Source organism: Macrobrachium nipponense, chromosome 24, assembly GCF_015104395.2.
Source record: "Macrobrachium nipponense isolate FS-2020 chromosome 24, ASM1510439v2, whole genome shotgun sequence".
NCBI lineage: Eukaryota > Metazoa > Arthropoda > Malacostraca > Decapoda > Palaemonidae > Macrobrachium > Macrobrachium nipponense.
Genome location: NC_061091.1, coordinates 47,487,556 through 47,510,055, shown reverse-complemented (window position 1 = coordinate 47,510,055; position 22,500 = coordinate 47,487,556). Strand labels below are relative to the sequence as shown.

The 22,500-nt window shown below is 36.0% G+C and overlaps 1 protein-coding gene across 3 annotated transcripts in view; it reads right to left on the bottom strand.

The window, feature by feature from the left end:
• LOC135205603 (uncharacterized) overlaps positions 1-22,500 on the bottom strand; it is a 330,266-nt gene that overhangs the window by 5,098 nt on the left and 302,668 nt on the right. For all 3 annotated transcript variants that reach the window (XM_064236376.1, XM_064236378.1, XM_064236377.1), the window contains exon 17: positions 9,429-9,534. In XM_064236376.1, the coding sequence (XP_064092446.1) occupies positions 9,429-9,534 (106 nt within the window). The remainder of the gene's footprint in view (positions 1-9,428; positions 9,535-22,500) is intronic.

Below are 22,500 nucleotides of genomic sequence, written 5' to 3'. Positions count from 1 at the left end.
TCTCTGGTTTGGTTTTTTATATATAAAGTTACTATAAGGCTTTATTTCTACCTTCATTTATCTGGTGTTCATATCTTTTATTTGTAAAATGTAATAAGTGAATAAATAAATAAATACAGTAAATGATGATACAACTGGTTTTTTACTTGGGTAGAAGTTATTACATGTTTACGCTTGTCTGGTTTTGTGATTTTTGGTTGAGACGCAGTTCATCTGTCACCTACACACTACTATAAGCAGTAATAATATTTTTTTGGGGTTCATCATACGTCTGGCATCATGTCATACTGTTTATTTTGCTCCAAACTCTTCAAACCGAAATTACAGAATGATTGGAAGTCCCTATCTGAAAAGAGGAGTTTTGGTGGTACTATGCGTACCACCTTTATGCACCCGGTGCGGTGTAGTAGACTTGAATGGTGGTACCCACCTACCTCCAAACAAACTTTCGGTAATGAAGAGGTTAAAATGAAAATTGGTGTTATTTCTAATAACTAAGATATCCAAAAATGATATACAATTATTTTCTTCATATTTTATTGTGAATTTTATGGATGGTACAAGATTATTAGTTGTATGCAAGAAATCAGAAATATTTACATTTTCTTTTACAATATGGTCGTCTACATATCCAACCCACAACACCTTAGAGAATAAATTTCTTGGAATAAGTCTAGATTCAAAGAATCCCATGTTAATATTAGACAAAAGTGGCAAAAGAGGGTTACCCCTAGCCATACCAAATATTTATTTTGAAAGTGACTTTACATTTTTTTATACAAAGGGATACCAAATTAATAATGACATTGGTAGGTAATTCTAGACTATACAAGTCCAAATGTTGTGATAAATACTGAAGCAAGTCATCAATTGGAACTTTAGTAAATAAAGATGTTACATCAAAACTGGTTGATTTGATTTGTCAGTACTGGATAATTAAATATGGAATAGTCTAGCACAGAAATCAACAGAGTTTTGTAAATGGGAATTTGAAATAGTACCCAATATCAGTTAAAATTACTACCGCCTATCTTTGGTACTATTTCAAATACTGTACCCATTTACTAAACTCTGGATTTCTGTGCTAGACTCTTCCATATTGAATTATCCAGTACAGACAAATCTTTTTATGTAACATCTTTTTACTTACTAAAGTTTCGATTGATGACTTACTTCAATATTCATCACATTTGGACTGGCATCTTCTAGAATTACCTACCAATGTAATTATAAATTTGGTATGCCTTTGTATAAAAAAATGTAAATTCACTTTCAATGGTAGTTTTTATGAACAAATATTTGGTATGGCCATGGGTAACCCTCTTTTAACCACTTTTGTCTAATATTTACATGGAACTGAGTCTAGACTTATTCCTAAAAATTTCTTCTATAAGGTGTTGTGGGTTAAGTATCTGGACAACTTTTTGTATTTTAAAGGAAAGTCTAAATATTTCTGATGTCTTGCATACAATTAATAATCTTGTACCATTGATAAAATTCACAATAGAATATGAAGAAAATAATTATACTATACCATTTTTGGATGTCTTAGTTGTTAGATATAACACCTTTTTTTTCAAGTATACAGGAAACCCATGAATAATTTGTCATAGAACTGTATATCCATTTTAACTCTAACCATATTAAACAAATTAAGGTGTCAACATTTTCCAGTATGTATCTTAACCCTTTAACGCCGATTGGACGTATTAAACGTCGTTATAAATTGTCCGTTGGGTGCCGATTGGACGTATGGTACATCGATATAAAAAAGTTTTTTTTTAAATTCGCGGAAAAATAGTTATAGGCATACTAGGCGAAAAATTTTGAATCACGCGCCTTGGGGGATGCTGGGAGCTCACGGATCAAGGCGTTGTTTTGTTTACAATTGTTACCCAGGCTGTCAGGTGCGAATTTCTTTCTTCTCGCACTAAAAAGCATCAGCGACACTTCTCAGAAATTATTTTGTCACTTTGACATAATTTTTGCACCATTTTATATTAGCCGTTACATAAAGTTTTATATATGAAAATGTGCGCAATTTCATGCAGAATACAACAAAAAATAACTCATGGTTGTAGCTTTCAAAAGTTTTTGAATATTTTCATATAAATAACGATAAGTGCCAAAATTTCAACCTTCGGTCAACTTTGACTCTACTGAAATGGTCAAAAACGCAATTGTAAGCTAAAACTCTTATATTCTAGTAATATTCAATCATTTACCTTCATTTTGCAACAAATTGAAAGACTCTAGCACAATATTTCGATTTATGGTGAATTTACGAAAAAAACTTTTTCCTTACGTCCGCGCAGTAACTCTTCCGAAAAAATCATAAATTTTTTTGTCCGATTGTCGTAATGCTTGCACCATTTTAAATTAGCCGTTACATAAAGTTTTATATATGGAAATGTGTACAATTTCATGTAGAATACAACTAAAAACAACTCATGGTTGTAGTTTTTATCAGTTTTGAAATATTTTCATATAAATAACGATAAGTGCCAAAATTTCAACCTTCGGTCAACTTTGACTCTACCGAAATGGTCAAAAACGCAATTGTAAGCTAAAACTCTTATATTCTAGTAATATTCATTCATTTACCTTTATTTTGCAATAAATTGAAAGACTCTAGCACAATATTTCGATTTATGGTGAATTTACGAAAAAAACTTTTTCCTTACGTCCGCGCGGTAACTCTTCCGAAAAAAATCAGAAACTTTTTCGTCCGATTGTCGTAATGTTTGCACCATTTTAAATTAGCCATTACATAAAGTTTTATATATGAAAATGTGCACAATTTCATGTAGAATACAACAAAAAACAACCCATGGTTGTAGCTTTTATTACTTTTGAAATATTTTCATATAAATAACGATGTGCCAAAATTTCAACCTTCGGTCAAATTTGACTCGACCGAAATGGTCGAAAAACACAATTGTAAGCTAAAAATATTACATTCTAGTAATATTCAATCATTTATCTTTATTTTGCAACAAATTGGAAGTCTCTAACACAATATTTCGATTTATGGTGAATTTATGAAATAAACTTTTTCCTTACGTCCGTGCGGTAACTCTTCCAAGAAAATCATAAATTTTTTCGTCTGATTGATGTAATGTTTGCACCGTTTTAAATTAGCTGTTACATAAAGTTTTATGCATGAAAATGTGCGCAATTTTATGTTGAATACAACTGAAAACAACCCATGGTTGTAGCTTTTATCAGTTTTGAAATATTTTCATATAAATAATGATAAATTGAATAAATTCGTCCTTCGGTCAACTTTAACTCGACCGAAATGGTCGAAAACTGCAATTGTAAGCTACAACACTTACAGTCTAGTAATATTCAATCAATTACCTTTATTTTGCAACAAACGGGAAGTCTCTAGCACAATATTTTGACTTATGGTGAATTTTTGAAAACGGCTTTTTTTTACGTCCACGTGTTACGAATTCATGCATCATTTTGTGATAATATTTTCTCTGTGTTGCATTGATTGTTTTACAATGTGCCATATACCAAAATAATTGCAATTTAGTGTAAAATACAACAAAAAAAATTAACTCGTTAGCTTTAACCGTTTTGCTCACAGCGCGATTAGTATACAATTGTAAATGAAATTTTTTTTTGCGCTGTCATATATCCCAATATTTATATATGATAATGATATTTTTTTTCATTTCTGATGGTTGCATACTAAAATTCAGGCAATGACAAAAAAAAGGAGCCCAAAATGAACTCTTAATCTTGAAAACTAAGCGTGCTGGGATTTAAAAAAAAAAAAAAAAAAAAAAAAAAAAAAAAAAAAAAAATTTCCGCTTCGGCGCTCACTCACAAACACCGCCAGCATACGGGAGACGATTTTTAAAATACCGCTTCGGCGTTTGAGGGTTAAGAGCTCTTAGAATTTGTAGTCTTGAATTTTTTGAAGATGAGTTTAAAATGATTAATAAAATAGGAGATTTATTATGCTACTCTCCATATTTTTTGGAGCTTTGAAAAAAATAAATAAATAAATAAATAAAAAAAAAATAAAGGAGAGATATTACAATCCAACCAGTGTTAACAATTAACTTGATAATATTCTCTGCATACCACTCCATCCTAATTTCATTCCTGCTGCACCCATTTTAAAAAATACTGATATTAACTTCGTACAGTGGTACCTTGTTTATATCGAACATTCCGTTTTCCTAACAAAATGTTTGAGAAAATTCTGTATTGTTTGTCAAACAAATGCTCATACTTTGACCTGACCGAATATCTTGGTCATACTTGTATTCAACAGCCTACTACGCCCTATGAGAAAAATTGTATTAACAGGTTTTTTAGTTTACAATATATAGTTTAATGATAACCATGTTTGACGAGATAAATACAAGTGAATAAAGCATTTCAATATGAAATTAAGCATAAAAGATGCACAAAATCGTATGTCACCACAGTGCCTTCACGCATAGCTGACTTAGAGAGTGAATGAGGGAGCGTTGTTATGTTGAGGAGAGAAGACGAGTTACAATATTATTGCATGTATGTAAAAGCAATAACAATTTACATAAAAAAAGGGAATTTCATAATAAATTTAACATAATGATAAATGCAATAAAGAAACAATAAAAAAGTCTTAATTGAGCTGGTGTTTGGTGCGCTGAGTGAGACGGTATAGTTTAACCATATTCAACAAATAGTAAATGAAAGAACACAACTTTCCACAATAAAATCTAGCATAAACGATTAACATAATCATTCATCATTAAGGTGATGCACAGCTAAGCTGAGATGGAGGGAGGGAGCTGAGATGGAGGGTTTTGATATTGTTGAGGAGAGAAGTGACAGTAAAATCTTTACTTTAACATGCACGTAAAAGCAGTACCAACACATAAAAGAATAAAATGTTATTTCACAATAAATTAAACATAATGATAAAACATGAAAACAATCAAATAAATACAGCAATAATATAAAATAATAATAAGTCTTAATTGAGGCAGTGTTCAGTGTGCTGAGTGAGACGATAGAGAGAGGAGAGGGAAGACAAGTGTCTGCTTCCTACTGACTTACAGCTGGGCTGGGATGATTATTCGCCAGTTTCTTTAATTTACACTCGATTTCCCTAGATTACTTCTTTTTGTTACAGTAAAATACCTATCTAGTGGTAATTGCTTTTTACCATTTTTTATCATTGTAAAAGTACCTCTGCTCCATAATAAACACACTGGCTCTGTGTTCAGCTTCTGCTTGTCTTCGATTGTATGTTTAAATGACTTCCTTGTGAAAAATTATTTAATCTCTCTTTCCTTTTCTTGCATTCTCTACTTATAACTTATTTGTTTGCAAAATCCTCATGTTTATTTCAAAATCTGCCATTTGCCACCAGTAAGTTGATATATTGTGGCATAATCTTTCATGCACTTAAGATCCAAGTGTAAACACATCTCTCTCTCTCTCTCTCTCTCTCTCTCTCTCTCTCTCTCTCTAACACAATTGGACACACACACTATCGATTCCTTTGATTATCCTTGTAAAATGTGAATTGATTTTGTTATCAACCTTTGCCTACTGCAAGCAATTCAGTTTCTTCAAAGGGTTCCCGTCTCTCCTCCCTCCAACCCCCAACTGGACAAGCGCAATTTTTACCAAACAGTTTATAAATCATACAGGGAAACAAAATTTGTCAAAACTTTGACTCGTATAGCGTACTGTTTTATACTTTACACTCTTAATTTAACTTCTGAACACATTAATAATAGAAAAAATGTGAAAAGGGAGACTTCTTGGGTTGGCTGGAACAAATTATCCTAATTCCCTTTATTTCTTTTGGGAATATTTGTTTCACATTTTAAACAAATCGTATTTTGAACAGCCTTCTGGAACGGATTAAGTTCGAAGTCTGTGGCACTACAGTGGTCCCCCCGTATTCGCGGGGGATGCATACCAGACGCCCCCGTGAATAGTTAGAACCTGCGAATAGCTGGTATCCTATAAAAATGCCTAAAAAAAGCCAATTTGTTAGTTAAAACTCAAGAAAAACCCACTAAAAACCAGGAATTTGTGGATATTTCTCATAGAAAAATACAGCGAATGTGTGAGTCCGCAAATCCAGAGTACGCGAATACAGGGGTCCACTGTACTGTATTTACATCGCAAGGGTATAGAAACAATCAAATCAAGTATTTTTTTAACAGGTTCAACTTCACTATTCGGCATTAGATCGTTCCCCCTACACTACATTGTTATGTTTCACTACTTTTAACTTATTTATAAATAGATTGCATTCCAAAATAATTCCAAGATTGACGTGTGGTAGTTGCTTCAACCGTGTATATTTATTTTTTTTTTGTCTAAAAGTAATTTTAGTTGCTGAACGCAGTTAGTTTTCTAGTACTGATAATATTTGGTGTTCACTTTCTGGTATTAAAAACCTTTATGGGCTTGTTACTGAATAATTCAATTTTACTTCACAAAGTATTAAAATTCAATGTAGTTCATTTTTCATTTTACTGAAAGAATGTAATGGGAGATTCAAGGGCTCAACTGAGGTCAAAGTTGTAGATTATTATTATAGGTAGATAAAAAAATTAAAACTCATACAGATGGGCTCCCTCCTTCCAGCCCCTTAACCCTCTTACGCCGACTGGACGTATTTTACGTCGACATTTTTTGTCTCCCGTGTGCCGACTGGACGTATTTTACGTCGACTTACAAAAGTTTTTTAAAAATTCGCGGAAAAATACTTAAGAGGCCTACCAGCCTAAAACTTTTGAATCACGCGCCTTGGGGGATGCTGGGAGTTCACGGATCAAGGTATTGTTTTGTTTACAATCGTTACGCAGGCGCGCAAGCGCAAATTTCTTTCTTGCCGCACTAAAAAGTATCTGTGACACATCTCTGAAATTATTTTGTCACTTTGACATAATTTTTGTACCATTGTAAATTAGCCGTTACATGAAGTATTATATATGAAAATGTGCACATTTTTATGTAGAATACAACAATAAAATACTCATGATTGTAGCTTTTATCAGTTTTGAGATATTTTCATATAAATAACGATGTGCCAAAATTTCAACCTTCGGTCAACTTTGACTACCGAAATGGTAAAAAAACGCAATTGTAAGCTAAAACTCTTATATTTTAGTAATATTCAATCATTTACCTTTATTTTGCAACTAATTGGAAGTCTTCCCCTAAAGCACCAAATAATTTTTTTGTTTTTTATTTTCTATTTTATGGTGAATTTATGAAAAAACTTTTTCCTTACGTCCGCGCGGTAACTCTTCTGAAAAAAATCATACATGCGATTGTGGTAATGATTGCACCATTTTAAAATTAGCCGTTATATAAAGTTTTATATATGGAAATGTGCGCAATTTCATGCACAATACAACTAAAAACAACCCATGGTTGTAGCTTTTATCAGTTTTGTGATGTTTTCATATAAATAACGATAATTTCCAAAATTTCAACCTTCGGTCAACTTTGACTCTACCGAAATGGTCGAAAAACGCAATTGTAAGCTAAAACGCTTATATTCTAGTAATATTCAAGCATTTACCTTCATTTTGCAACAAATTGGAAGTCTCAAGCACAATATTTCGATTTATGGTGAATTTATGAAAAGAATAACACTTTCTTTACGTCCGCGTAGTAACTCTTCCGAAAAAATCATACATGCGATTGTGGTAATGTTTGCACCATTTTAAATTAGCCATTACATAAAGTTTTATATATGGAAATGTGCGCAATTTCATGTATAATACAACAAAAAATAATTGAAGGTTGTAGCTTTTCTCATTTTTGATATATTTGCATATAAATCACGATAAATAGAAAAAAAAACAACGTTCGGTCAACTTTGACTCTACCGTAATAGTCGAAAAACGCAATTGTAAGCTAAAACTCTTACAGTCTAGTAATAGTCAGTCATTTATCTTCATCTTGAAACAAATTCGAAGTCTCTAGCAAAATATTTAGATTTATGGTGAATTTTAAAAAAAAATCTTTCCTTCCCTCCGCGAGCGGATTCTCTGCCACAAATCTCCGAAATGCGTACGTCCCATTCTCGGAATATTTGCTCCGTTTCATATTAGGCATTTCATAGAGTTTTATATGTGAAAATGTGTGCAATTTCATGTAGAATAAAACAAAAAATATTTGAAGGTTGTAGCTTTTCTTATTTCCGAAATAATTGCATATAACAAATATACTATATATAAAAAAATTCGACATTCGGTCAACTTTAACTCGTCAGATATGGTCAAAAACTGCAATTGTAAGCTAATACTCTTACAGTATAGTAATATTCAATCATTTGCCTTCATTTTGAGAGAAATTGGAAGTCTCTAGGACAATATTTAGATTTATGGTGAATTTTTGAAAAAAATATTTGTTTATGTCCGCGCGTTACGAATTTATGCATTATTTTGTGATAATATTTTCTCTGTTGCTTTTATCGTTTTACAATGTGTTATATACCAAAATGATTGCAATTTAGTGTACATTACAACGAAAAAAAAGTAACGTGTTACCTTTAACCGTTTTGCGCACAGCACGATTTGAATACAATTATATATGAAATTTCGTTTTTGCGCTATCATATATCGCATTATTTATATATGATAATGATAATTTTTTCATTTCTGATGGTTGCATACTAAACTTCAGCCAATGACAAAAAAAAAAGGAGCCAAAAATGAACTCTTAATCTTGAAAACTAAGCGCGCTGTGATTTTTTGAAAAAAATATTTTTTCCGCTTCCGCGCTCACTCTGAAACACCTCCGGCACACGGGAGACAATTTTATTTTTACCGCTTCGGCGTAAGAGGGTTAAATGTCTTCAGTCCATCAAGATCCAACCCAGAACTGAGGGTAAGGTTTAACAAAATGGTTCCCCTTACTCAGTCATGTCAGGTAATCAAGTTTTAATGGTGGAGAAGCATGCTACTTCCCACTTCCATCAAAGTAGTACATATGAGCAGAACTGTTCACCTTCCAAATCATTTTAGTGTTCATCTTACAATCTGTTTTGATAGAAGGAAAGAAAGATAAAAGTTTCTAAAAGGAAAAAAGGCCTAATATGATTTGCAAGGTCACCAGTTGAGATAAAAAGCTGTCATGGCTTTGATGTCTAACATAATCAAAGCACTGGGACATTTCTCCCAAGCTAACATCCTTTAAGGCTCCAAAGGAGGTAACAAGTCAACAGTCATTGAGAGAGAGAGAGAGAGAGAGAGAGAGAGAGAGAGAGAGAGAGAGAGAGAGAGAGAGAGAGAGAGAGAGAAATTTTGCAAATGATAAACTACCTAAATATATATGTATGATGATAAGAATTTCTAAATAAAAAGGAAAAATTAATTTATCCACACATGCAGTACATAAATTCATATAAAGGACAAATTACTGACGCTTGACATTTCACTTACTGACTGTCACGCCCTGAAGATGAGGAGCTTTTATGGTCTTTCTGTGATGATCGTTTTGGTGATGGTGACCTGCCTCTTGGGGATGGTGACCGCTTAGATCTGTCTTCTGCAAAAGTTAAAATTTTTAAAGTTATATGTATTTTTTCTAACATACAAACCTGATTCTTTACATAGGAATTAGCTTGTGAATGCAAGCTGGAACGACCATCCAACTTTCAGACAAGGTTGTTAACTACTGATGGTAGGAGGAAGCCCCTTTCACTAGTCAGTCAGCACTCCATTTTGCCATTTGGCACGTACCAGAAATTTGCTATTTGTTTCTACACTAATACAAACCCTTGTTCTTTACATAGGAGACTTACCCACTGGTGGGGGAAGTCTGGGCAAAACTGAACCGACTAGTTATTTCTTCTGACCAGAGAAAGCCTTCCTGGCCTGGAAGAGCTGAGCAAGGAATCTTGCATTTCTATCTTGTTGAACATATAGAATGTTGCAACTATTACATTCTGGACTTTCAGTAATGAATTTGCATCATTACCTTCATGAGGGCTTGGATGAACCCAACACTGTCAGAGACAGCAAAACTTGTTAATAAAACCAACAAATTTGTTTCATTGTCAATCTCTCTCTCTCTCTTGTCTAGAGAGAGGTAGGGGGGGGGGCATGTATCTAAAGTCAACAAAAATGCGACAGTGTCTCCCTGTTGTGCTGACTCACCTGTATGATTCGTCCATCCAGCGTGTGATGGCTTGCTACCTGTCTCTGCCCTGCAAGAAAGGTAAAAGAGAAAATGGAGATCAGTCACACACATTCTCTCTCACTTAATGAACCACCTAGGGGGAGCAGGATGAACAACACAACTTGTTGGGCAGCCAGCAAAGGACCAAAGGAAAATATGTCCAAGGACTAATCAGTAATGTCCCAAAGGTAGAACAACAAGAATGTGGTCTAGCGAGACCACAACTGCCCCCCCCCCCCCTTCGCCTTTTAATACCTGTTCAACCAACAAGTTCTTCCTGAATGTGAGGGGTGGGGCAATGACCCTGACTTGTGAGCCCTCCCCAAACCGCACTCCTGTCTACCTCATCAAAGTACACCCGCTTGACCATTTCAGGAAACTCGATAGACATTGTGTTCTTGGACTCCTCTTTCTAGGTCGAGCTAAAAAATAAATAAATAAATAAATAAAGTGTTGACACCCAGGCCTGGGTTGCTGAGTTCTCTTCAGGTAGTACCGCAGCACCATAACTGGCCACAATAGCACCTCGTCTCAATCATTTCCTACAAAGTCATTCAAAAGGTTTCTAACCTGGCATCAGGGGATGGCAGACTCTGAGTCTTCACTACGAAATCTGGGACAAACCTTAGAGTAATAGATCCCCCTCCCCTCAAGTGCTTAACATCAAAAGAAAGGTCATGAAGCATGCTTACTCTCTTTGCCAATGCCATAGTAAGCAAGAAAAGTCTTAAAGGTCAGAGCCCTGTCTGATGACTCTCTCAACAGTTCATATGGTGTTCGAGTCAGGCTCTTCCAAAAGAGTCACATTCCACTCAGGGTTCTGAGTTCCCTGGGTGGGTAAGAATATTTGAAGCTTCTCAAAAGCATGGAGATCTCCCAAAGGATGAAAGAAATACTCCCTTGGCCAACAGCAGCTCTACAGCCCTTATTTGCCATAACTGAGAGATGCTTCTCTTGGTGAAGAAAGACAAGAAAGTCTGCTATGTACTGAAGAGATGCTCTGACCAGAGATATCAAGTTGACAATACCAAATACAAAGAAAGGCCCATTTTCCCTGGTATACAGCTGCTTTGGATTTTCACAGGTGTCCCAGGCACCTTCACTAAGTGTTGAGAAAACCCTCTCACTCAAAGGAGGCACTGTATAGTCTCCAGGCATGAAGTGCCAGCACTTCCACTGCCTGGTGATACCTCTCGACATGTGACTGGCCAAGGATTGTGCCATAGGTCAATTTCTCTCTCTGTACCTTGGATAGCAGGGCTAGTAGGTCCAGATATCACTTGGCATGCACACTAAGGTAATTGTGCTTTTACGTAACCCATTCCTTCAAGTGTAAATTAAATCTCTGGATTAGGCAGTCTCCTAGATTACAGTAAGTGATAGCATGACTATAACAATACGTATTGGTTTACTGTTTTATATAGTATACCAAACAACCTACGATTGGAAATAAACAACAACTTGGGTTAGACAAAAATAGTAGTTTAACTATATAGGTACTTGTTAGTAAGTTTGTTTTATATAACCTATACATTTCAATGTTGTCAATAATCTGGATTAGGTCCTATTCTATACTTGGTTAAGAAAGAATAAATAAGCCTATTCTAGGTTGAATAAACTGTATTCTAGCTTTTAAAACTGTATTCTAGGTTGAATAAACTGTAACCTAGCTTTTACAACTTGGTAGCCTATCTGTAAGGCTACATACCAGTAACGTTTTACAAAGCCTATATCCTTAAAAGTGATATAAACCTAGAACAGACAGTACCCTAACCAGATTAATAGGAATCCCTTTTTAACGGAATATCCTACTGCTAGTTTAGAAACAGCATGGGCTGAGTATCAGACATGAAATGAGTCTTGGCTACATAAAGCAGAAAACCAGATTATAAGAGGGTTATTTTCTTTAATAGTTTATATCCTTAGGTTTTAAATAAGCCTAGAATAAGCAGAATAAGCAGTGGCTTTGAATAAGTTAAGCAAGCACCCTCTAAGAAATCCTCTACGCTTAGCTTACTGTAGATTATACTAAAAGCTTCAACCTAAGCCATATAAAACAGTAGCTTGGGTTAGGTAAACAAATTAGTTCACAGAAAATGAGTCTGAATGGCATGACAATTTAAAATTAAAATTTCACATAGCCATGGCAAAAGAACTAACAACTAAGTAATGCACACACTTGTAATAAATAACAGTAAGATGGACCATGCTAATGATACAGGGATTAACAGAATACTGCATGATTAGTTTCTAATAACAACTTGGTTTTTTACTACAGGGCCACCATTAGGCATGACCATCAGGTCATGTGTTCCATAGCAAATTGTTCAGTTCAGTTTTTGCCAGTGGGTACGGCCATGAGCATATTTCTTGTAAAAAAGAAAAATTTGTTTGGTCGCCAAACATGTGCAAATTTTTAGAAAGCTCCTGGCAGCAAGTTTTAAGGGGGCCGGCCGGAACCCCTATATATGGTGGTATAGGGTGAAAAATGCAAAGTCATGAAAAAATTCATGGAGCTTCATATGGCAATTGAGAATACGTATACGAAATATTTCGTCAAAATTCCTCTTACTTTCGTAGTTACAGGGTAATTAGTAAACTTAACTCAATAAGCCTAAAACATTCATCCGTACAAGAAAATGCAATATTTCTTCTGTTATCGTAAATTTTGATAACTATTGGCAAAGAAATTATGAGAAATGGCATCTGTAGAGATTCCGTGGCTCGCATAAGCGAGTATCTAATTCAATCATGAATCAGTTGGACCATAGACTTCAAGTAGATTAGACGTTCGAGTTTCACCTCGTGACATTCGCTTGCTTTTACGTATGTTTATGTATGTTTCGGCAAGAAGTTCATCATGCCAATGAGGAAAAGACAAGGAAAACATCTCGCTAACATACAGACGAAGAAAAATCGCCCAAGTATTATTACAGAATATCATAATATACGCGTAGTTAGTGAAGAGAGAGGGGAGGGTTGCTTAGTAACGCCCCCTTCTTGCCTGACAGTACACGTCACACTGTGCCCAAGGCTACGATCTTTGAGCAAAGAGATCTTCATTTATGATAAATAACATAGTTTTGGTTTTTTAATACCCAAAATGGAATATGAAATTCATAATAATCATGATTTATTAAATTGTCTTTGTAAAAAGAGAGTACACCTTCGAGTCTCACCTCTGACATTCTCTTGCATTTACGTTTGTTTATCTTTGTTTCGGCAAGAATGTCATCTTGCCAAAGAGGAAAATACAAGGAAAACATCTCGCTAACATACAGAAGAAAATTCGCAGTAATAAGCCGAGTTAGTGAAGGGGAGAGAGGGGGTTACGTAGGAAGGAGTGCCCCATCTTGCCTCAAGCAGTGCCCCAGGCTACGATATATGAGCAAAGGGATCATCATTTATGATTAAATTATGATAAATAAAAGAGTTTTGGTTTATTAATACACAAAAAAGAAATATACGTTCATAATAATCATTATTTATTAACATTGTCTATATAGAAATACGAAGGAAAACTTTGAACGCCCGTATCACAAAACTATACTTATTGACCTTCAAAATCTATCTCCTCACTTAGTTTTAAAGCTATAACATTGGAATTTGGTATATAACTCAGAAAGACATTATAGAACAATCAAATAGAGCCCTTTTTTCCAATTTTTGTTTCGTCTTTTTTTTTTATAAATTTTTTTCTCATGATTTATAGGGTTTATTTTTTTACCATGTTGAAAAATTCATATCTTGCAAAAAAATGACTTTTAGAAAAAAAAACTCTCCATTTGATTGGAGGTCTACATCAGGTCTATATATGGTAGTAATCCCAGGTCTTAATATTAAATATCAAAGGAGGAGATAGAATTTGAAAAATGGTTATTTTCGGGATAAATTGCCCTGGCGTCACAAAACCGAAGGTCAGAGGCGAAAATCATATGCGGTTTGGAGATGTCCCAAATCACCTTATTAAGTGGTATGAATGTCAAAGTCCTGTCGTTAAAAAACGGCATTAGCCGGCCGAAACCCAGTAACACCAGTCCCCAATACCTCCCAGGTTAACCCTGCGGATGAAATAGAATCTTCAATTGGAGGTCATTTTCTTAAAAAAGAATATGTAGATATTGCCACTGAAATTACCTTACTGAACCCAGACGACCAGGGACACAACTTTCAGCTAATCAAGGGAGAAACCTTCCAGAAGGATTTCATTCTCCTATCCAGCTTTCAGGAAACTGAACAGGAGCCTTCCCCCGAAAGGGATACAAGGATCCACCCAACCCCAACTAAAATTACTATATTTTCGGAGGGGTATGGTAACTCGCCCAGGACTTCTGCCCCCTTGTAACATTCATCTGTGGACATTCAGTCAGATTATGCAAGCTCTCCCAAAAGGGAAACACAGTTTGCAACATTCGATCAATTCCACATGGAAATCATAAGCAACATCAAATATGACCTTGCCACAGAACGGCAATATACTATGGACATATTGCACGATTCCGAACAGAAAATGAAAGAAATCAAGTCAGTGATGTAAACCCCAAAGGGTATAAGTACTGCATCTTGCAACCTAAAAGGGAGAGTGGAAACAAACTCTACCCAAAACAAAGTTTAAGGTTAGAATTCCAACTGGAACCAACAAAATGGCCAATTTGGACTACAAAACTTTAGATCAAAATATAACGGGCTCCCCAATGATATTAATAATCTTTGGCAAGACGTCTCTATGTGCATTTTCTCTCCTGGTGGTAAGTATCTAATTAATGAGAGAAAACCATCATCGACGTTATACATGTGTAGTTTAGAAACCATGCAGCATTCCCTAGTAAAGAATGGTGCCTAGTACCACCCTCACCAGACAGAGAAACCTCAAGAGGAAACTGTTCTCTTACTTGGGGATAAAGCATTAACAGACAGATGACAACCTTTACCAGGTCAGTGGAAAATGGATTTATACTCCCATAATGATTAAAACCCAACTTGCTCACTAAGTATCCCCAGCCTTCTGTCCCTTCACTTTTAAAATAATCAACCATGTGAAGGCAGGCTTCCAGAACTATGTAGTATGTAACTAGAAAACGGGAGTCAATGGCAAAACAAAAACTATTTGCCACAATCCTCCCAGTTTCAAAAAATTCCACCAAGGAATGATCAATGCTTCAACTCCCTTTTGAAAGGAAAAGGCTCCCGTTAGATGTAACTACTCAGCAACTTGGGACTCCTATGAAAAGAATCTCATATGAGACAGCTTCATCAGAATTCCATGCTAGGACTCAACTCCTCAGTAGCTTAATTTCTTCCACCTTGCTAGAAGTTGCCACCTAAAAGCTTCCAGAAGAGTCCAGAACAATAAGAACCCTATGGGAAACACTATGACTTTTTAGACTGGCACATTACAGTGTGAATGAAAATATTGGAAGGCTACAAGTCTCTTCCCAATGTGACTGCTTCAATATAGTCTAGATCCTTCTGCAGGGACCAGTTTGAGGTTCTGTTGTAACTCATAGGCAAGCACGCCAACAAAATTGTACTCTTTTCTGGGAAAATGGGAATTCAGGAAACAAAAAGCCCAAAGTTTCCCTTTTCCCAATCCAAAAAAGGCCTGCTTTAATTAGAAATCATATAAGCCTTCTGTCACCTCCAAAAGTTTTCCTCATATACAGGTAGGTGGTTAGAAGGGACAACTACCACATCAGCAAGGACAACCTTTTCACAAGGTCCAAAAATCATCTTATAAAGGAAAAGCAACAATTGAAATGCCTATCAAGGGAAAAGGTAGAGGAAGAGGGGGATACCAAAGGGGATTGTTGGGTCGGGGGTTGGCTTCAGACACCACAGGGAATGTGAGCCTTTCTCCTTGGGGGAACAGCATTATTCTCAACAGGCTGGGGTGGAAATGGTCCCATTCCCTCCTTTAAAGGTGTTCTTTCATATTCACCACCAAGCACATCTCTTCAGTGCTCCTTAAAAGGATTCCTCCAAATGAAAAGTGATCCATAACCTATCAACATTGAACAAGCACATTGTTTGCCAATAGTTCCGGATGACTACTGTTACCCAAAAACATTCAATCACTCCAAAATGGACTTGGAGAGTGTCTATAGATCTGAAAGATGCATACTGGCATGCCCCTCTCACGCTACCTTTTACCCCTTCCTAGGGTTCTGGATAGAGAAAGATATATACGGATTCAAAGCCATGACTTTTAGGCTAAAAATTACCCCAGGAAATTTTACAAAATTAATAATGGTAGTTGTCTGGGAACTCAAAAAAGAAGGAATACAACTGATAGCTTACCTACACGGCTGGATAATCTGGGGGTCCACAAGAAAAGTGTGCTTGGAAAACCTAAGAGCAGTGGTCAACAGACTCCACTCAAAAGATTTTATAATAAATTGGAAAAAAATCCTGCCTCATACCCAGCAGATGCTTCAGTGGCTGGGAATGTATTGGAATACAGTGGTACCTCGACATACGAAAGTCTCAACTTACGAAAAATTCAAGTTACTATAGCAAATACGAAGATTTTTTTGGCTCTACATATGAAAATAGTTCAGGTTATGAAAGGATGTTGCTGTAAAGTCCTGAGATTCGCCCAGACCACCGAGAACAATTTTAAAACTCGCACACCGCCAACTGAGTAAACTCGCCACCATCCTCCCGCTCTCCCATTGGTTCCTGATGCTAGTCACCGCCATAAGATCCTGCTCTCCTATTGGTCACCATCTACCCCATGTGCTCTATGTGTTCTATTGGTAAAAGGATGCTGTAAATTGAAAAACTTATTCATGCAATAATTTAATAGAAAAAAACATTGGGTAGAGATAGAATAAAGAATAGAAATGAATGGTTATTATACTGTTTGGTAGTTTCAGTAGTTGAAGAGAGATAATGAAAATTTGATTACTATAGTGTGTGCTAGGTAAAAGTGGTTGCTTGGCGATCGTTCGGTACTCGTAAGTGCTGAACGTAAACAAAAGATTGGAAGCTTTTTTGTTTGTTTGTTTGTTTATTATAGTTAATGGTTACTTAATAATTATTTGAAATGAGTACATAAAATACATTTAATAAAAAAAATAGTGAATTAGATATTATTAAATATAAAATAAATCAGACTACTATCATTGAAGCCAACAAATATTTTCTAGACTTCTTCTTCTGTTTTAATATTATGTGTTTCATTATAGCTGTCAGTAACTCTGTATCTCCATTAGGTAAAGATAGAATAAAGAAAAGAAATGAATGGTTACTATACTGTTTAGTATTTTCAGTAGATGAAGAGAGATAATGAAAATTTATGATTACTTACTGAGTGCTAGGTAAAAGTGGTTGCTTGGCGATTGTACAGTACTCGTAATTGCTGAACGTAAACAAAAGGTTGGAAGTTTTTTTTTTTTTGTGTATTATACTTGATGATTATAGTTAATGATTAATTAATAATTATTTGAAATTAATACATACCGATTATTTATACATTTTATTGGCATATTCTAAGCTTTTAGCTTCTTAGGTTTAGATGTCAGAATCATAGACTAGGCTACAGTAGCAATTGCTAACATAGGCTAGGTTTATTGCTAAGGGACATATGCTAAAGTCCTAATATTTGCAGTAAAAATGGGGTAGAACATTACATGCAGTTGAATATTACTCAAGTATGTACAGTATTTTGCCTTTTTGGAGTCATATTTCTTCCGTCAGATCGGCGTCGTAACCCTGGAACGTGTTGTAAGCCTGGAAATATAATTTACTAGGGTGCTTTTGTAGGGCTTGGAACGAATTAGGCAATTTACATGTAAAATGAGGTTCAAGATACGAAAAGCTCAGGTTACGAAGGCTGCCTCGGAACGGATTAATTTCGTATCCTGAGGTATCACTGTACTCTTCAGGGCCTATTGTCTCTTCCAAGCAAAACTCAGAACAGAATAAGGAAAAACTCAAAAGGTTCCTGGCACAGCCCAGTTTCCAGATGGCAATTAGAATGCACAATGGGTCTGCTGCAATTTGAATCATTAATAGATCCAATGCTCAGATTGCAATTGAAATTTTTTTTTTTTATTTTGGCTATCGCACGCAAGAAAAAAGATAAGAGACTGATCTCGCCACAAGTATCAGAAAGCTGGGGAGATATTTTGGCCTTGGACCCAGAAGGAATCTCTGGCGAAACAGGTTACCCTGACTCCTCCATCTGTAAGAGCGACAATATACACACAGATGTCATGCTGACAGGCTGGGGAAGACATTGGGAGAATTGTCAGGTGGAAGGGAGGTGGTCAGGTATTATGAAGAATTCTCAAATCAATTTCCTGGAGCTGGATAGATTCATATTCTGTTGGTTCTAAACAACATGACTGCAATGTCCTGCATCAAGAACTCGGCATAACACTCATCTCCTCTCAATATGATAATGCTAACTACCTTCTGATAAGAGATAAAAATAGTGGCATCTGTCTCCAATTCACCTCACAGGGTCTCTCAATGTAATAGCAGACTCTCTATCAAGAAAAACAACCACCTCAACAGATTGGAGATTAGACAACCACTCTTTTTAAACAATAGTCAATATGCTTCCACAACTGGAAGTGGAACTGTTCGCCACATACGAGAACTTAAGACAGCCAAGCAACAGCAAGAGAGTCCCTCCTTCAAGACTGGAACAAGCAGAGGACAACACATCTTTTTGCCCCATTGTCCAGGATTTTGGATGCTTTGAACAAACTCCTAACCTTCATAGGAACAGCTTACTTAATAGCCCCAAATTGACCAAACAGGCATTGGTTCCTATTACGTACTTCAAAAATGGGCAAAAAGACAAATTCCAGTACTGTCCTCTGTTTTTACTGTAGAAAGTAGGAAGGAATGTTGTTTATGCATCCTCCTTTCTGAGCTGAGAACTTCAAGTATGGAATTTGTAAATATTAGCTACCGTGAAAACTACTCACCCAACATTTCTAGGTACCCCACTGTAAAAATTCGACATCATCTACCTAACAATACCAGTCTGTAAGGAAGACAGCCCAATCAAGATTTCTATTAATACACTTTTCAATTTTCTTGTATACCTTTTTGAAGACAAACGTCTTGTGGTTACAACAATCATGGCATAAAAGGCAGCAGTAATGGAACCCTTGCTTTATGGATTTGGGATTGACTCCAGCATAGAAGTTGTCACTTCCCTGCTGTGGTCTTTTGCTCTACAAAGACCCATTCCCGAAAGACTTCCAATTACTTGGTCCCTGAACAGGTACTTACTTCTATCTACCCCTCAATTCAGAAGACCCAATACAACCGCAACTCGCATACTACAAAAAGCGATCTTCTTATTGCATTACCATCAGGAGTCTATATTAGTGAACGGGGCTCTTTTAGATGGGGATGATGTATCATACAAACTGCTGACAATCAATTTGCTTTCGGTCGCAGAGTGACCAGACGTCCCGTATTTGACGGGATTGTCCCATATTTATGACATTTGTCCCATGTCCCGTATGGATCCTCCCCAGGACGCCTTTTGTCCCGTATTTTCAATATTTGAAAAAAATTACAATATACTAGTGAAATTTTGCAAAATACAGGGTAAAGGCGGCCGCCCAAAATTGGCAACAGTGCAGTGGGCCGAGAACGAACAAATCTGTCTTGGTATTTGATTTTTTAAACATGAGGCAGTATGTCCGACAAAAAGTGTAACAAAAAAGTGAAGAGAAAATGTATAGACCAGAGTGGCAAAATGACAGTGATTTGAAGCGAGGGATGTGCGACAGCATGGATCAACAGCACCACAAATTAAATAAACAAGCAGTCTCAGCTGCAGCAGTGGTAGGAATAAGATCATTATCCCCAGTCAAGAAAAAATTTCTAGGAGAGGCCAGAACTATTATACTAATAGGTATTAATATATCAATGATATATATATATATAGTATATATTAGTATATATATGATATTAACATTATAACATATATAACATACTATTACATATTATACGTATATACATATATAGTATATATTATAAATTATAATATATATATAATAATATACACATACATATATAATACATGAATACACATACATATAATATAGGTTAACATATATAATATATATTATATATATTTATAATAACATATAATATTATTAATTAGTGGTGGCCACAGTGTCGTTTATTTCCAAACCAAAAGACAATAAGCTTAAATAATACTTAAGAAAAAGCGGCACGAAACGGTATAATAAGGAAGAAAGGGAAAGGGAATAATACGATAATGATTTTTCTTGAGCGAAGGGATTGTTTTGTTACGTCAAAACATTAGGCTTTTAGCCATTAGACATCTGGTTTTCATCTCCCCCAAAAAGCCTCTGTCCGTAACCAGCGATTAGTGGACCAGCGATATCGCCCAGGCATCTCTTCGAGAAAGAAATTGGAAACTACTCTCATTAGCGCCTATGACTAATCGGCGTTCCTTTCGTGAACAGGTCAGAGAGAGCCATCTGGCATACGTTAAAAAGGAAGTTCTATGACCCGTTGTTAAAAAGAAAGAGGGAATACCAAATTCTTAAAAGCTCCACCCTCCCAAATATAGGCCTCTAGTATCGACGAATCAAAAGCCATGAGTGTTGGTCATAAGACAGCCCAAAAGGGGTATCAACGAATGACCTATGAGGTTACTAAAGGGATACGCCCCTAAGAAGCCAGGACATGAAGAAGGAGGCGTATACAAATTCAAAGCCTACGAATTACTGTAGAAGACCTGACAGAAGGCGGTCTTGTATAATGTTTGCAGCCACTAAGGCACAAGAAGTCTTTCAGAAAATGCCACACCCAGTCAAAATCCAAAAATCCAAAGGCGGGGCTAAGGAGATTTCAACTGAAACAAAAGGCGAGACAGAGAGAGCCAAGCAGAAAAGGAGCAGAGAAAAAAGGGGAACGGGGAGGAGAAGCCAAGAGAGAGAACAACCGGGGAGCCTGAGGGGAGAACGGCAGTGGCATGGCCGTGAAACAGAGAAAGACAGAAGAATCCCCAGAAGAAGAACAGGTGCAAAAGTGTGGTGTGCGAAGCAATCAAAGACAGTGAAAGTGACAATCAATACTCAGTAAAATTCCCTCGTGCCTATATACTCGTAATTGCAACAAGTGCCAATTAAGTTTTATCAGTCCAAGAGCCCAGTAACTCAGAAGGTGGAAAAACCTTATAAGAACCCCTAACGAAGAATAAAACGTAATTTGTATGAATATATCAATTTCATTTATTTCTCATCTAAAAGTAGAACCCTTCCTTTTAACGAATTCCAGATTTAAGAACATTGAGCAAGACAAGAAGAAAAATTTTATATAAGCCTAATTCCCCAACAAAGTACAGCCTCCACGGCACACGTTACCTTAGATCTGTGCAAAGAAAGTAAGTACCGTCACAGATTTATTGGTGGCAGCGGTGGGATTCTCTGTAGTCTGGGTTCTTTTAATTAACTTGCATATTGGTATTCTAGAAATCTCACGACCGTTGTTAATCACTAGTTGTTCTCTAGGGGCATCAATGCTTATCCCTTGTCTAGCCATAGTTGGATAACCTATCAGCAAATGAGCAAAAGCTAATTGTATATCTCTGGCTACCAGAACATTTTCTCTTAGAGCAATTCTTCCTAGCCTAAATGGAAAATCTAACTGTCCAATTACGTGGATATCATTACCCTGGACGTCTGTGATTCTACAATCTACCGCTGGGTTCAAACTTAGGTGAGAAAAATACAATCGATACACCTTTTCTGACATTATATTCTTAGGACTACCTGTATCAAAGAATGTAACAATAGGTTTCTCTAGACCGACATGTGCTAGAAATAATGGTCTATAATTATATTCATTCCCTACATCAACTTTGCTAACCTGTGTAGCTGGGCTTAGCCTTGACATTCCGGACGTTCTCTCTGTTATAGAGGAAGATTCATTGTACCAGTAAGCAGAAAATTTCCCATTTCGTCGTTTGACATTGGCTGTACTTTGGGGAATTAGGCTTATATAAATTCTTCTTGTCTTGCTCAATGTTCTTAATCTGGAATTCGTTAAAAGGAAGGGTTCTACTTTTAGATGAGAAATGAAATTGATATATTCATACAAATTACGTTTTATTCTTCGTTAGGGGTTCTTATAAGGTTTTTCCACCTTCTGAGTTACTGGGCTCTTGGACTGATAAAACTTAATTGGCACTTGTTGCAATTACGAGTATATAGGCACGAGGGAATTTTACTGAGTTTGAGGTTGTCACTTTCACTGTCTTTGATTGCTTCGCACACCACACTTTGCACCTGTTCTTCTTCTGGGGATTCTTCTGTCTTTCTCTGTTTCACG